This window comes from Procambarus clarkii, chromosome 4, assembly GCF_040958095.1.
Source record: "Procambarus clarkii isolate CNS0578487 chromosome 4, FALCON_Pclarkii_2.0, whole genome shotgun sequence".
In the NCBI taxonomy this organism is placed as follows: domain Eukaryota; kingdom Metazoa; phylum Arthropoda; class Malacostraca; order Decapoda; family Cambaridae; genus Procambarus; species Procambarus clarkii.
Window position 1 is genome coordinate 16,272,496 of NC_091153.1, and position 16,616 is coordinate 16,289,111.

Sequence of the window (16,616 nt, forward strand, 5' to 3'; positions counted from 1 at the left end):
TATACAAGTTGTTGATAAAGATGACCATAAAACAGGTCATTATTTACCACATCATGCTGTCATGAAAGAATCAGTGACGACACCAATAAGTCTTCAACTGCAGTACCAAAATAAAGGCAGACAACATATCATTAAATGATTGTCTACAAATTGGACCTAGCCTAACACAAAGGCTACAAGATGTACTGTTACGATGTCACTCTGGCATTTAGGCCTAGAATGCAGATATCAGCTAAACATTTTTGAAAGTAGGCTTGGAAGAAGAGGATCGTGACTTTACTAAATTTCTCTGGGTAAAGAATTGATCCATTACCAATTGAGCTGAACGACAAATGGCAGACACTAACAACGGATTTTAATCAATTAAGTGTATTAAAATTTCCATGTAACGCCTTAGGGCAAAACTTACCCACAGATTTACATGTGTTCTGCGATGCATCAGGCAAAGCATATGCCGCAATAGCCTATTTAGTTAATACACAACAGTCATTTTTGCTTACTTCAAAGGCAAGAGTAGCCCTCTTAAAAAGAGGTCTTTACCCCAAATGGAGCTGACTGCCTTGTTAGTGGGAGTAAGGTTGTCTCATTGCCTGACCAAGACACTCAGTAATATTCACTTTGGTGAGATAGTAGTGTGGTCAAACAATGAGACAGTCTTACAATGGGTAAGAAATAATAATAACAAGACTTCTTACGTTAGTAACCGTGTTAGGGAGATCCATGAATTATCTGCAGGATATAAATTGAGACATGTCCCAACCAAGGACAATCCAACCGATTACCTATTAAGAGGTTTAACATTAAAGCAGCTAATTAAGTCTCAGATGTGGTTTAATGCACGTCTATGGCTGATTAGTGATCAGTGGCCTGAACAAAAGCCACAAGTCATAGTGACTAATATCACTGCACCCACGGTGGACCCAGAACCTCCTCGATCTTTGGCTATCAATCCTCATAATTATTGTAGTTTATGTACGTTACTGAGAGTAACTCCACATGTGTTTTATTTTCTTAATGAGATAGGAATTAGTTATCGATTTCCCAGTGCTATCATATATTGGATCAAACGTGCTCAACAAGAGACTTATGGAAATGAGTATGAACATCTTCCAGACAAACTAACTACATCTCTGGGCATCTGGTGTGATTCAAATCACCACAATATACTGAGGTATGGAGGACATCTGCTTCATGCAGAGATTGATTTGGAAACTAAAAATCCAGTACTTTTGCCACGTCACCACATCGGCACAAAACTTATAGTTTTACATCACCATCAATATGGCACTTTACGTGGTGGAGTGTTAGACACTCTCACCGACCTACGACAGAAATTTTGGCTTCCCCAAGGTCGCCAAACTGTCAAATCACTCATTAACTCTTGTGTAGTTTGTAGAAGATATGACGCTCGAGTGTGTCCTTACCCAAGACCTCCACCACTCCCCAGGGAGCGAGTTGTCCACCTTCGTCCTTTTGAGACAACAAGTGTTGACTATACGGGAGCATTAATTTTAACAGGCACTCCAGATAAAATTCCGGTGAAAGCCTACATTTGCCTCTTCACGTGTGCAACCACACGAGGTGTACACTTAGAAGTAACTTCTGACATAAGTGCACAAGCATTTATCCAAGCTTTTCGTAGATTTGCTGCACTCAGATCCTGCCCCAAATTGATGATTTCAGATAATGGGTCAAATTTTGTGGCCGGAGAAGCCTGTCTACGAGATATATGGGTAATAAGTAATTAATAATTAGACAAATTAGACATCCAGAGGTACAGTGAGTATTAAAACAGACATTGCCACTGGAAATTTATACCTCCAAGAGCCCCTTGGCAAGGTGGTTTTTATGAGCGGATGGTGGGAACAGTCAAGAAATGCTTAAGAAAAGGCTTACATCGGCAAAAAATTAATCTCACTGAACTGCAAAACCTTGTCACAGAAATTGAGGCACGAGTCAACCACAGACCATTGATCTACCTTTCGGATGATTTCTCCCAGAGAGAACCCCTAAGTCTTTGAAACTTAATTCGTGGTGTCCTTCTGAGCCCTCTAATATCTCGAGCAGACGAGGATCCAGCTGACCCTTCACATGTTGATAGGAGTGATTTGGTGGAAAGTTATAAACATCTTTCAAGGATAATAGGGAAGTGGAATGAAGTATGGACTCGTGAATATCTCACCGCTCTGAGATAATACCATTATGGAGCTCCGAGCCCCTATAATAAAGTTCAACTGAAACCAGGAGACCTAGTGTTAGTTGACAGTGATGGACCCAGGTCAGAGTGGCCTATAGGCAAGATTGTCGCTGTCCACCCAGATCGTCAAGGTATCCTATGAATAGTAAAGGTTTTGTGTCGAGGCACTACTACCTTGAAAACATTGGGGAAGTTGGTACCTCTAGAACTAGCTGATCATGAAAGTTCAACAGAGTCACCTTTACCACCAGTTTCAGAAAACAAAGATACTGTTCAACAGAGGACACGACCATCTAGAGTCGCTGCTCAACAGTGTAAATACAAACCTCAGCAATATTATAATGATGAGTAATTACAGGTAATTTGTCATTCGATTTTGAGTTGATCATGATGATACAGTTGGGTCGATGTCCAGTAACTCAACAGTTACAAGTCACTTTGACCCTGGACAGTGATCCTACTGTAGATTCGAAGTCGTTTTGATCTTGAATGACATCATAAGATTAAATTTATTATTTATTTTACATGTGTAGTCGCCTATACATCAATACCATCTATTCTTGAAAATTTCTGAGTTTACATAATTATTCTGTAACTGAGTAATTTAACCATTACACGTCATAAAGACACAAGTCATAGATTCAATGTAGATTTAGAAAATTCTTGTTTTAGAGTATGTAACATTTTAATGTTATTACATTTAATTTATGTTCCATGAAGACTTAGTCTTACCTGCTGTATCAGAATCGGGAAATCCGTTACGTGTGTACTAACATACTAACCTTATAAATAATTTAAGGGTAGAAATAGGTACGTCAGTACTCAACAGTGAACTGTGACCTGTAATTCCCCCCCCCCCCCCGAGTTATGTTGGAAATAACCAACAGTTTATTCTCCTTTAGCTACTAATATTGGCATTTACTAACACCACTAATACGTAGCATTAAAAAATTCATGTTTTCTATAGTAAGGCAAATTTTGCCAGATCCTTCCTAGTATTCAAGATGCCGAGAGGCAGCGTCAAGCTGAAACATGAAATCCTCCATGTTTTGTTGGAAATATTATCGAGACCAGTTAATTGCTTTTCTTTCAAAGTATCATTCTTTTTTAAAGAGTCTATTTATTTTGCGTATCTTTTCGTACTGAACTCGATCATTTAATCAGATTGATTATATCAGTAAATATTACTGCTAGGTAAAATAAATCCACGTCAACCCTTCTCGTTTAATTTGTGCAGTGTTAATTACACCTATTGCCTTACGAGAAGAAGTATTATGATTTAATATATTTATCTGTGACATCAGTACTTGTCATGATTCCTTACTTCCCTAATTAATTACCAGTAAATTAAATACTTTAAGCTCGAGATCAGTTTAGAGTGTTCTACGCATGCCTATCCGAGCCAAGGTGGAGGGGGTCACTGCCACACGCACTCACCAGGCTTGCAACGTGTACACCATTACAGAGAGAAGAACGTTGTCAAGCAGGCAATACTGTTTTTAATTCTCGTGCCTAGGAGTTTATATTTATCCCATAATCCTACTTCCTGCATCAGCGAACGTCAAGGACCATCAACTACTCCCACAATAAGCAGACACAATATCGACGAGCGTTATAAGTATAACAGTTCCTACGTTAGTTTGTTTTGTGTGCACACATAAATTAACGTGTAGGTTGCTTGTCGTCATATAGCAAGACGATTACAAAAACCACGTTAGTTTCCCTCGTATTTATGTCCCCACCTTTTCTAATGAATAGTGGAATAATTTACTAGCCTAGACATTTTCTACAATTTTATTGTGATTCCAGCGTGGATTGTGAGGACAAGCTGAGATAATCTTCCCCTCCATTGGGTTTCCATTGCTCTGTGTTCTCAACAATAACCTTGGCAACAAGATTACGTCTACGAGTATTTGAGCTGTGAAATGAACGTTGTGAAGTTTTCTTTACAGCTAAGCATTCATACTAATTTTTCGTAGACACTTTAGTCACATTCTTAATTGATTTATTTCCAGGATTTATTACTTATACATGTGCTATTAATTTCTTATGCATTTATATAATATTTCAATGTGTAATTAGACAAATTTACCCACATTCATTTTCTAACTATTTATTTACTTCAGCTAGGACCAGTGCTGAAATAGTTCTTGGGATATATTTATCGTTTAGTATGTAACTCCCAGATTTATGTGTTAAGTCTACTCCTTAATTAATTGTAACTACAGTTCATCTAATGCTCTTAATATTCAACTGATTTAATCTAGGTCCATAGACCACTGGTTCTTTGGGTCATTTCATATTAATTTATTTTTCCTTTCTTTTTATATATAAGGAGGTGGTCTTTCGGAGTTATCTTAGTAATCAATTTATATGATTATTATTAATATTTAGAGTTAGACTTTCCTACACAGCTGGCCTCGACCTGATATTACCCCTGAACGAGTCACACATAACGGAGGTCAAATTAAAAGCCTCCATGGGAATGCGTGATCACAGTGTACTGGCATTTGAGTATCTGTCTGAAGTACGGATAACCTAACCAAAGAAGGAATAAGAAAGGAAAAGACTGGCTTACCGAAGAGGAAGCTGTGATGAGATGAGGAACTTTCTAATGGGAATTCCATGAGAAACAGTACTCGGAGAAAATACTGAAAAATATGGGATGGACTACAACACCCAAAAGTGCCAAGATGCTGCAGATAATTTTTTCCCGGCCATAAGGGAGAACAATGAAAAACCAGAGAAGAATCCATGGTTTTGTCAGGCATGTAAGGAATCCAAACCAGGAAGTAAAAGAACCCGGAGAAACTACACAAATAACAGTACACCAGAGAGCAGACAGATGTCAGAGGGCCAGAAATGAGTACCTCAGTGTGAGGAGAGAGACAGTATGAAAATGACACAGCAAGTAAGGGCAAAGACCCAACCAAAACTGCTCCACACCCACATCACGAGGAAAATAGCAGTGAAGGAACAAGTTATGAAATGAGAAAAAGGGGGGAGCAGATACACAGAGAATGGAAAGGAGTCAGCATGATAGGTTTGGTCAATATGCAAGGAGGTGTGGGAAGAACTCAACCAAAGATTCCACGTGGTCTTGGCAATAGAGCAAGGAGAAGTCGCACATACTGAGAGAGGAGGCGGTAAACCAAGTAACCTTTGAGGAATCTGAGGTTCCTAAATATGATGTCAAAATGAATCTGTTGGAGCTAAATGTGACAAAGGCTGTTGGGCCTGATGGAGTCTCACAAATTATACCTAAAGAGAGTACAGAAGCACAATGTGTGCCTCTCTCTATGGAGTAAAACAGGTCATTGGAAACAGGAGAACTACCGGAAAACTGGAATATACTTAAGGTAGTCCCAATGTACATAAAGGCTGACAGGCCAGAGGAAATGAACTACAAGCCATACTCCCTAACTTGTATACCATGCAAGGTGATGGAGAAGATCACAAGGAAAAAGCTCGTAGAGCATCTGGAGAGGAGTTTAGTAACACACTACCAGCATGGGTTCAGAGATGGTAAATTGTGCCTCACAGGCTTAATCGAATTATAAGACCAGGCGACAAAAATAAGGCATGCATGCATCATTGCATGCATTTTCGTAGACTGTTGGAAATTATGGTTTTGGCACAGTACCCCATAAGACGCTGTTACATAAGTTTGAGAAACAGGCAGGAATAACAGGTAAGGTACTCCAGTTGATAAGAGAGCATCTAAGCAACAGAAAACTGTGAGTAACTGTGACGAAGAGGGGGGGGGACATCAGATTGCCGAGTTGTGACCAGCAGAGTCCCAGAGTTCTTGGACATATCCTTTTTCTGATATATGTAAAAGATCTTCCAGAGGGTATAGACTCTTTTCTCTCAATGCTTGCCGATGAAGCAAAAATTATGAGAAGAATCAAGGCATAGGAAGATAGAGACCACAAGATGTCCTACACAAACTGGAGGAATGGTCTAGAAAATGGCTACTAAAGTAAGTATAAATTAATGAAATTAGTAATAGAAGCATGAAGCCGAGCACAAGGTTCTATCTGGGAAGTAAAATCCTTAAAGTCAAGAGAGAGAGAAAGATCCGAGGTGTTGATATCATACTGAACCTCTCCCTATAAGCCCCACATTAACAGGATATCATCGATGGCGTGTGCTATATTGGTTAATATAAAAACTGCCTTTACAAACTTGTGTAAAGAATCATTCAGAACCTTGAATACCACATATATAAGACCAATTATGAAGTATGCAGCTCCAGCCTGGCGTCCATACCTAGTTAAACACAAGACAAAAAGAAGATTCAGAGGTATGCCACCAGACTAGTCTCAGAGCTGAGAGATATGAACAATGAGGAAAGGCTACACGAATTAAACCTCATGTCCCTGGAATACAGAAGAGTTAGGGGAGACATGATCAAAACAAGCACATTTTTCTGAGGAATTAATAAGGTGGACTAATACAAACTAGTTAGCATGGGCAGAATATGAACAAGGGGACACAGGTGGAAACTTAATACTCATATCAGCCAGAGAAACAATATAAATAATTTTGTCAGTGTCAGGTTAGTTAACAAATGTAATGCACTAGGCTGTGATGTGGTGGGTGCTGACTACATATGCAGTTTCAACTGTAGATATGATAGAGCTCAATAGGCTCGGAAACCTGTACATCAGATGATCGATAGTTGAGAGGCGGGACCAAAAACCTGAAGCTCAACCCCCACAAGCACAATTAGGGTCGGAACCAGTTTTAGACTATGTCTCCCCGTCGACATACGAGGAAAGCGGGGAGTGGAGGGTGACATGGTTGGGGTGTGCAAATGAATGGGTAGGCGTAGCAAGGGGGAAATTGGTGGGGTATTAAAAGTATGAACACATAATAGAACACGAAACAATGGGTATATATTGGATACGTGTAGATTGAGGGGGCTAGAAATAGCCTAAGCTACTCTATCCTCTTGAGTTGTATTTTTTTTATGTCTCAATAAATATACTTGAACTTGAACTTAAATTAGATTTAGGGAAGACCTGGGTAAATACTGTTTCGGCAACAGGGATGCCGATTTGAAGCACCGATTACCGAGTAACATAATAGACATAGGGTTACTTGATTGTTTCAAACGTAGGATAGACATATATATGAATGAGTTTGGGTGGATATAAATAGGAGCTCCCTCGAATGTGCCAATAGGCCTTCTAGAGTTTCTTTGATTCTTATGTTCTTATCGTGGAACCCATAACTTAAAAACACACAAGGAAGCTCGAAAAATCTTCCAGAAATTAGCAACGAGACTCGTCCTAGATTTGCACGTGAAGTAGTTTGAAGAGAGACATAACTAAAACTGACAACGCAATAAAAAAAGAGGGAAGAGTGGAGATATGACAGAGACGTATAAAATACTTAGGGATTCTTAAGGGTATTGACAGAATGGAAAAAGAGGAAATGTTCAAAATGAATACCAGATGAACACGAGGACATGGATGAAAGCTTTAGACTCAGACGAGTCACAGTAATGTTATGAAGCTTTCTTTTAGATAAGGAATGTTGAAAAGTTGGAAAATGGAATGAAGTAGAGGAACAAGTTACAGAAGCAACGTCCATTCATAATGTTAAAGGTAGATATGTTATAGAACTAGGTCAGGAGTCATTGCATGACATTCGACAACCGGGGGCTATGCATGCGGGACCAAACAGCTATCGTTAGTGATAGTGTGTGGAACCACACACCATCACTAACGATCCCAAAGAGGTAAAAGCTCGGTCCTTCAGGCAAAAATAGTAAATAATTACAAATTGAAAATGCAAACGGTAACCTTGCGATGATTTCGGGGCACAACATCCCCGCGGCTCGGTCCTCCACCAAGCCTCCTGGTTTCTGGACTGGTCATTCTGGCTGTTGGACGCGACAGCTCGCAGCCTGACATATGAATCAGCCTGAGTGATCAGGTATCCTTTGGGGGAGTTTATCAAATTCACTCTTGAACACTGTATCACGCCTAGTGATACAATGCAAACAGATCTAGAGATTCTCCAGAAGAGGTCTGAAAAATGGCCGCTACAGTTTAACATAGTCAAATACAAAGTTATGAAGATTGGAACAGGATTTCAGAGACCAGTACTAAACTATTAGATGAAGGGAAAACAGATTCTTCATTCAGAAAATTAGAAAGACCAGGAAGTGGCAAACCCTAAATTTGATGCTTGAAGCTCCCAGCAGAATAACATCATCATCAGTTTGAGGAAGTTAACAATATGCCTTCAGCCGAACAAGTCTATGTGGGTGGGGACGAGGACAGGTTGACTAGTTTAGCAGTTACCAGGGAGGATGTAATTAAACAATTAGTAAAACTAAAACCAAACAAATCCCTAGGGCCGGATGATATGTTTGCCAGGGTCCTTAAAGAATGCAAAGAGGAGCTTTCCGAGCCACTGTCTACCATATTTGATAAATCAATAGAGTTAGGCAGAGTGCCAGAATCATGGAAGGTAGCTAATGTGGTACCAATTTTTAAGAAAGGAGATAGATCACTTGCCTCAAACTATCGGCCAATTAGCCTAACGTCAATTGTGGAAAAGTTATTGAATAGATAATTGCAAATACAATTCGTCTTCATCTTGAAAAATATAAATTAATAAATGAGTCGCAACATGGTTTTACAAATGGCCGTTCATGTTTAAGAAATTTGCTATTTTTTTATTCCAGCATAGTTGAGGCAGCTGATAGTGGTAAGGATTGTGATGTTGTGTACCTTGACTTTAGCAAAGCTTTTGATACAGTGCCACATGAAAGACTGATTAAAAAATTAGAGACTCATGGTATTGGGGGTGCTATATTAAGTTGGATTAGGGCACGACTATTCCAAAGGAAGCAGAGAGTTAGTAAAATGGGTTTAAGTCAAAGTGGGATAATGTTGTTAGTGGAGTGCTCCAAGGCTCTGTCCTTGGACCTTTGTTGTTTACAATATATATAAATGATTTAGATTCAGGTTTGAGTAGCAACATTTGCAAGTTTGCAGATGTTTAAAAAATCGGTAGGGAAATTAACACGGAAGAAGACTCACTATCATTTCAAGTTGATCTAAATAGGGTTTTGAAATGGTCAAAAGATTGGCAGATGCAGTATAATGCTGATAAATGTAAAGATCTGAGGCTAGGTAATGATACTAGAGTTACAAGATACGAGCTAGATGGTGTTGAGATTGCGAAGTCGGATTGCGAAAGGGATCTGGGAGTTATGATTAGTAACAATTTAAAACCAAAGGATCAATTCATGAATGTTCGTAATAAGGCAAATAGGACACTGGGATTTATTAATCAAAGCGTTAGTAACAAGACACCTGGTGTTGTTCTTCAGCTATATCTTGCTCTATTTAGGCCCCATTTAGATTATGCAGTTCAGTTTTGGTCGCCGTACTACAGAATGGGTATAAATTCACTTGAACGTGTCCAGCGAAGGATGACTAAGTTAATTCCCCAAATTAGAAATCGTACATATGAAAAAAATTAACAAAGCTTAAATTACATTCACTGGAAAGGCAAAGAGTTAGGGGTGACATGATAAAGGTTTACAAGTGGAAGAACAGACATAACAAAGGGGATATTAAGAACATAAGAACAAAGGTAACTGCAGAAGGCCTATTGGCCCATACGAGGCAGCTCCTATTCTATAACCACCCAATCCCACTCATATACTTGTCCAACCCGCACTTGAAACAATCGAGGGACACCACCTCCACCACGTTACGCGGCAATTGGTTCCACAGATCAACAACCCTGTTACTGAACCAGTATTTACCCAAGTCTTTCCTAAATCTAAACTTATCCAATTTATACCCATTGTTTCGTGTTCTGTCTTGTGTTGATATTTTTAATACCCTATTAATATCCCCCCTGTTATGTCCATTCATCCACTTGTAAACCTCTATCATGTCACCCCTAACTCTTCGCCTTTCCAGTGAATGCAACTTAAGCTTTGTTAATCTTTCTTCATATGAAAGATTTCTAATTTGGGGAATTTACTTAGTCATCCTACGTTGGACACGTTCAAGTGAATTTATATCCATTCTATAATACGGCGACCAAAACTGAACTGCATAATCTAAATGGGGCCTAACCAGAGCAAGATATAGCTTAAGAACCACACCAGGTGTCTTGTTACTAACGCTTCGATTAATAAATCCCAGTGTCCTATTCGCCTTATTACGAACATTCATGCATTGATCCTTTTGTTTTAAATTCTTACTAATCATAACTCCCAGATCCCTTTCGCAATCCGACTTCGCAATCTCAACACCATCTAGCTCGTATCTTGTAACTCTATCATTATTTCCTAGCCTCAGAACTTTACATTTATCAGCATTAAACTGCATTTGCCAATCATTTGACCATTTCAAAACCCTATTTAGATCAACTTGAAGTGATAGTGAGTCCTCCTCCGAATTAATTTCCCTACCGATTTTCGTATCATCGGCAAATTTGCAAATGTTGCTACTCAAACCTGAATCTAAATCATTTATATATATTATAAACCACAGAGGTTCCAGGACAGAGCCCTGAGGTACTCCACTAACAACATTATCCCACTCTGACTTAACCCCATTTATACTAACTCTCTGTTTCCTTTGGAATAGCCATGCCCTAATCCAAGTTAATATAGCACCCCCAATACCATGAGCCTCTATTTTTTTAATTAGTCTTTCATGTGGCACTGTATCAAAAGCTTTGCTAAAATCAAGGTACACAACATCACAATCCTTACCACTATCAACTGCCTCAACTATGCTGGAATAAAAAGTTAGCAAATTTGTTAAACATGAACGGCCATTTGTAAAACCATGTTGCGACTCATTTATTAATTTATGTTTTTCAAGATGGAGACGAATTGTATTTGCAATTATTGATTCAAGTAACTTTCCCACAATAGACGTTAGGCTAATTGGCCGATAGTTTGAGGCAAGTGATCTATCTCCTTTCTTAAAAATTGGTTCCACATTAGCTACCTTCCTTGACTCTGGCACTCTGCCTGACTCTATTGATTTATTAAATATGGTAGACAGTGGCTCGGAAAGCTCCTCTTTGCATTCTTTAAGCACCCTGGCAAACACTTCATCCGGCCCTGGGGATTTGTTTGGTTTTAGTTTTTCTAATTGTTTAATTACATCCTCCCTGGTAACTGCTAAACTAGTCAACCTGTCCTCATCCCCACCCACATAGACTTGTTCGGCTGAAGGCATATTGTTAAGTTCTTCTTTAGTAAATACAGATATAAAATATTTGTTAAAAATACTACTCATCTCCTTGTCATTATCCGTTATTTGACCTGTCTCAGATTTTAATGGACCTATCCTTTCCCTAGTCTTAGTTCGATATAACTGAAAAAACCTTTAGGATTTGACTTTGCTTGCTCTGCTATGCGAACTTCATAGTTTCTTTTTGCTTTCCTAATCTCTTTTTTAATATTTCTAACCAGTTGTATGAATTCCTGTTCTAACCTGACTTCCCCATTCTTAATCCTTTTGTACCAAGCTCTCTTTTTACCTATAAGGTTCTTTAAATTATTTGTTATCTACTTTGGGTCAATAGTATTCGACCTATTCAATTTGTATGGTATACTACGTTCCTGTGCTTTGTTTAGAATATTCTTAAATAAGTTATATATTAAATCCACATCGAAATCCCCTTTTACGTCACCTATCGCTAGGTTCATGTCTCGTTCTAAGACCGGCCCACACCCCATACCCAAGAGTTTCCAATCTATTTGACCCAAAAAATTTCTTAAGCTATTAAAATCAGCTTTTCGAAAATCTGGCACTTTAACAGAATTTTCTCCTACAGGTCTATTCCATTCTATGCTAAATCTGATTACTTTGTGATCACTGTTCCCTAGCTCACTCCCTATTTCGATGTCATTAATTTGTGTTTCCCTGTTAGTTAACACTAAATCTAAAATATTATTTTCCCGCGTTGGTTCCTTAATGTGTTGCATAAGAAAGCAATCGTCAATTAATTCTAGAAAATCTTCTGCTTCACTATTCCCTGTTTTGTTCACCCAGTTTATTCCACTAAAATTAAAGTCACCCATGACATAAATACTGTTTGATCTAGATGCTCTAGATATTTCATTCCATAGATGCTTTGCTTCCATTCTGTCTAAATTTGGTGGCCTATATATAACTCCTATTATAATATTATTTGCTTTTTCGTTTAATTCTATCCAAATAGTTTCTGTGTGTGGCTCAGTTTTGATTCCCTCTTTGAGACTACATTTCAAATTGTCCCTAACATATATGGCTACTCCCCCTCCTCGTCTAATATATCTATCTGTGTGAAATAGTTTAAATCCATTTATCTGATAATCAGCTAATAGTTCTCTATTTTCTACGTTCATCCACGTTTCGGTAAGTGCAATAATATCTATTTTTTTGTGCAGACAAGAGCATTTAATTCATTAATTTTATTTCTTAGACTTCTATTGTTAGTGTAATATATCCTAAGTGAATTGTTATTTTGAGGCCCTTTTCTTTCCCTGATCATTTTGCCAATTCTTTTCTCCCACGAACACATACTTTTATTACCTCCTTCCTCCAAATCAATTCCCATACCACTATCTACTAACAGTTTAAACCCAAACAAACACCTCTAACCACTGGTTCCAATGAGTTCGCAACAGCAACAACCCCAGCTCTCGATAGATGCACCCCATCACGAGCATACATTTCATTTCATCCATAGAAGCGTTCCCAGTTGTCTATGAAAGATATTGCATTTGATTTGCAATATCTTTCCAGCCGGCAATTGACACCAAGTGCCCTCGACATCCATTCATTTCCCACTCCCTTTCTTGGAAGAATGCCACACATGATCGGGATTCCTCCCTTGCTCCTAACTAATTCAATGGCTGTCCTGAATCTCTGTATTAGTTCCTCACTCCTAACTCGCCCAACATCATTACCCCCTGCACTAATACAAATAATGGGTTTGTTCCTATTTCCCGTCATAATATCATTCATGTTTTCAACAATATCACCAATTCCAGCTCCCGGATAGCAAACCCTTAATCTGTTCCCCCTATCTCTGGCACAAAACGTTCTGTCTAAATACCTCACCTGGGAATCTCCCACAACCAAAATTCGCTTCGGTACCGCCCTAACTTTCTGAGCAGCCTGAGGGGCCTGCGCTCCGCCGTTCCTCGCTGCAGGCGCACTACAGCACTCATCCTCCAACACGGCAAATGAATTTGCCGTCCTTAGGGCGTCTGTAGGCGGCCTTGTCAAGGTCTTCTTAAGACCCCCTGTCTTTCACTACTCTCCACGATGAGGTCTCGTCAACACTGGTCTCCTTCGTTTCCTCTCGAAGTCTCAGCTGTCGTACCTCCTCCCGCTGGGGAATCCATCTCTGCTCTCAGAGCTCCAACCAAACTCACCAAATCATTAACTAATCCTTCCATTATTGCAATAATAATGTTACTCCAGAGCTCCAGCTAACACAACCTCTCACTGTGACAGCACCTGACTGACTGTAATATATATATATATATATATATATATATATATATATATATATATATATATATATATATATATATATATATATATTAATTGGGTATTAAAAGTATCAACACAAGACAGAACACGAAACAATGGGTATAAAATGGATAAGTTTAGATTTAGGAAAGACTTGGGTAAATTCTCGTTTGGTAACAGGGTTATTGATTTGTGGAACCAATTACTGCGTAACATGGTGAAGGTGGGGTCCCTCGATTGTTTCAAGCGTGGGTTGGACATGTATATGAATGGGATTTGGTGGTTATAGATGGGAGCTGCCTCATATGCTGATGAAACGCGTTCAAGCGTCACGTCAGACTAGAAATAAAAATGAATTTTGGAGAATTGATTTTTCAATTATCATCGACAGTCGACAGTGAAAAGACACGTAAGAAATATTGAGAAAATTCGTATTGGAAATATTAATTTTACTTTATATATATATATATATATATATATATATATATATATATATATATATATATATATATATATATATATATATATATATATATATATACATATACATATATATATATGTATATATATGTATATATATATATATATATATATATATATATATATATATATATATATATATATATATATATATATATATATATATATATATATATATAAATATATATATATATGTGTGTATATCACGAAAATAAACACGTGATTAAGAATGTGACAATGTCAGACCACGGAGGAAAAATGAAACAGGAAATTTCCTTAAGTACTTTCGTATATTAAATACATCTTCAGAAGGTCTTTCGTCGAAGACCTTCTGAAGATGTATTTAATATACGAAAGTACTTAAGGAAATTTCCTGTTTCATTTTTCCTCCGTGGTCTGACATTGTCATATATATATATATATATATATATATATATATATATATATATATATATATATATATATATATATATATATATATATTAATAATATATATATTATAGTAAGATTAATAATTCTAACACGAATTTTCTCGATCTTTCGTACGATTCTTTTCACTGTTGGTGGTAATTCAAAAATCATTTCTCCAAAATTCATTTTTATTTCTAGTCTGACGCGACACTTGAGCGCGTTTCGTAAAACTTATTACATTTTCAAAGACTTTAGCTTACACATACACAACTGAATAGAACTTACACATCTTCGATTTGTTTATATCTACATTTGAGTGAGGTGGATGGGGTGAGGTGGTATTAATAGGGTATTAAATTCCTTAACACAAGACAGAACACGAAACAATGGGTATTGAATGGAAGGGATTTGTAGAAAGCCTATTGGTCCATATTTCTTGATGCTTCTATATTGGAGCGGAGTCTTGAGGTGGGTAGAATATAGTTGTGCATTAATTGGCTGTTGATTGCTGGTGTTGACTTCTTGATGTGTAGAGCCTCGCAGACGTCGAGCCGCCTGCTATCGCTGTATCTATCGATGATTTCTGTGTTGTTTACTAGGATTTCTCTGGCGATGGTTTGGTTGTGGGAAGAGATTATATGTTCCTTAATGGAGCCCTGTTGCTTATGCATCGTTAAACGCCTAGAAAGAGATGTTGTTGTCTTGCCTATATACTGTTTTTTTTTGGAGCTTACAGTCCCCAAGAGGGCATTTAAAGGCATAGACGACGTTGGTCTCCTTTAAAGCGTTTTGCTTTGTGTCTGGAGAGTTTCTCATGAGTAGGCTGGCCGTTTTTTTGGTTTTATAGTAAATCGTCAGTTGTATCCTCTGATTTTTGTCTGTAGGGATAACGTTTCTATTAACAATATCTTTCAGGACCCTTTCCTCCGTTTTATGAGCTGTTGAAAAGAAGTTCCTATAAAATAGTCTAATAGGGGGTATAGGTGTTGTGTTGGTTGTCTCTTCAGAGGTTGCATGGCGTTTCACTTTCCTTCTTATGATGTCTTCGACGAAACCATTGTAGAAGCCGTTGTTGACTAGGACCTGCCTTACCCTACAGAGTTCTTCGTCGACTTGCTTCTATTCTGAGCTGTGGCTGAGAGCACGGTCGACATAAGCGTTAACAACACTCCTCTTGTACCTGTCTGGGCAGTCGCTGTTGGCATTTAGGCACATTCCTATGTTCGTTTTCTTAGTGTAGACTGCAGTGTGGAAACACTGAAGTCAACAACGGCTTCTCCAATGGTTTCGTCGAAGACATCATAAGAAGGAAAGTGAAACGCCATGCAACCTCTGAAGAGACAAGAAGTGTTTGAATGTGTCTTTGTGTTCATTTGCGGATATAAGTTTACGTCTATGTGTAACTCCATGGTCAACTGTCCTCCATTACTGTTTCTCCCTATCTCCGTTTTCTTTTACACCAACTTCCTCTTCAACTTCTATTTACCATTCCCTCCCTATTCTCCATTATCCGGTTCCATCTGGCCATTATCGCTGCCAGAATCTTGACTGCTAGCGTCTCGGCTTCGTCCCGGGAGGAGGCTTTCAGAGTGTTTCTGGCGCCTTCTTGGTCCCATCTTAACTATCCCGAGACTGTGACCGCCGGGATTATCTTAACTCCAGAAGGCGTTGGTATGTTTGCGTTAGTGTGTGTGTGAGAGTGTGATCTTGTCCAACAGTGTGTGTGAGAGTGTGATCTTGTCCAACAGTGTGTGTGAGAGTGTGATCTTGTCCAACAGTGTGTGTGAGAGAGTGATCTTGTCCAACAGTTTGTGTGAGAGTGTGATCTTGTCCAACAGTTTGTGTGAGAGTGTGATCTTGTCCAACAGTTTGTGTGAGAGTGTGATCTTGTCCAACAGTTTGTGTGAGAGTGTGATCTTGTCCAACAGTTTGTGTGAGAGTGTGATCTTGTCCAACAGTGTGTGTGAGAGAGTGATCTTGTCCAACAGTGTGTGTGAGAGAGTGAT

The 16,616-nt window shown here is 38.4% G+C and overlaps 1 protein-coding gene across 1 annotated transcript; it reads left to right on the forward strand.

Annotated features, from left to right (window-relative positions):
• The first annotated feature begins 545 nt into the window (after nucleotides 1-545).
• LOC138370656 (uncharacterized) lies at nucleotides 546-1,748 on the forward strand. The gene has a single exon (XM_069335282.1). It carries the CDS (start codon nucleotides 546-548, stop codon nucleotides 1,746-1,748), a length of 1,203 nt encoding a protein of 400 aa, XP_069191383.1.
• The last annotated feature ends 14,868 nt before the right edge of the window (nucleotides 1,749-16,616 follow it).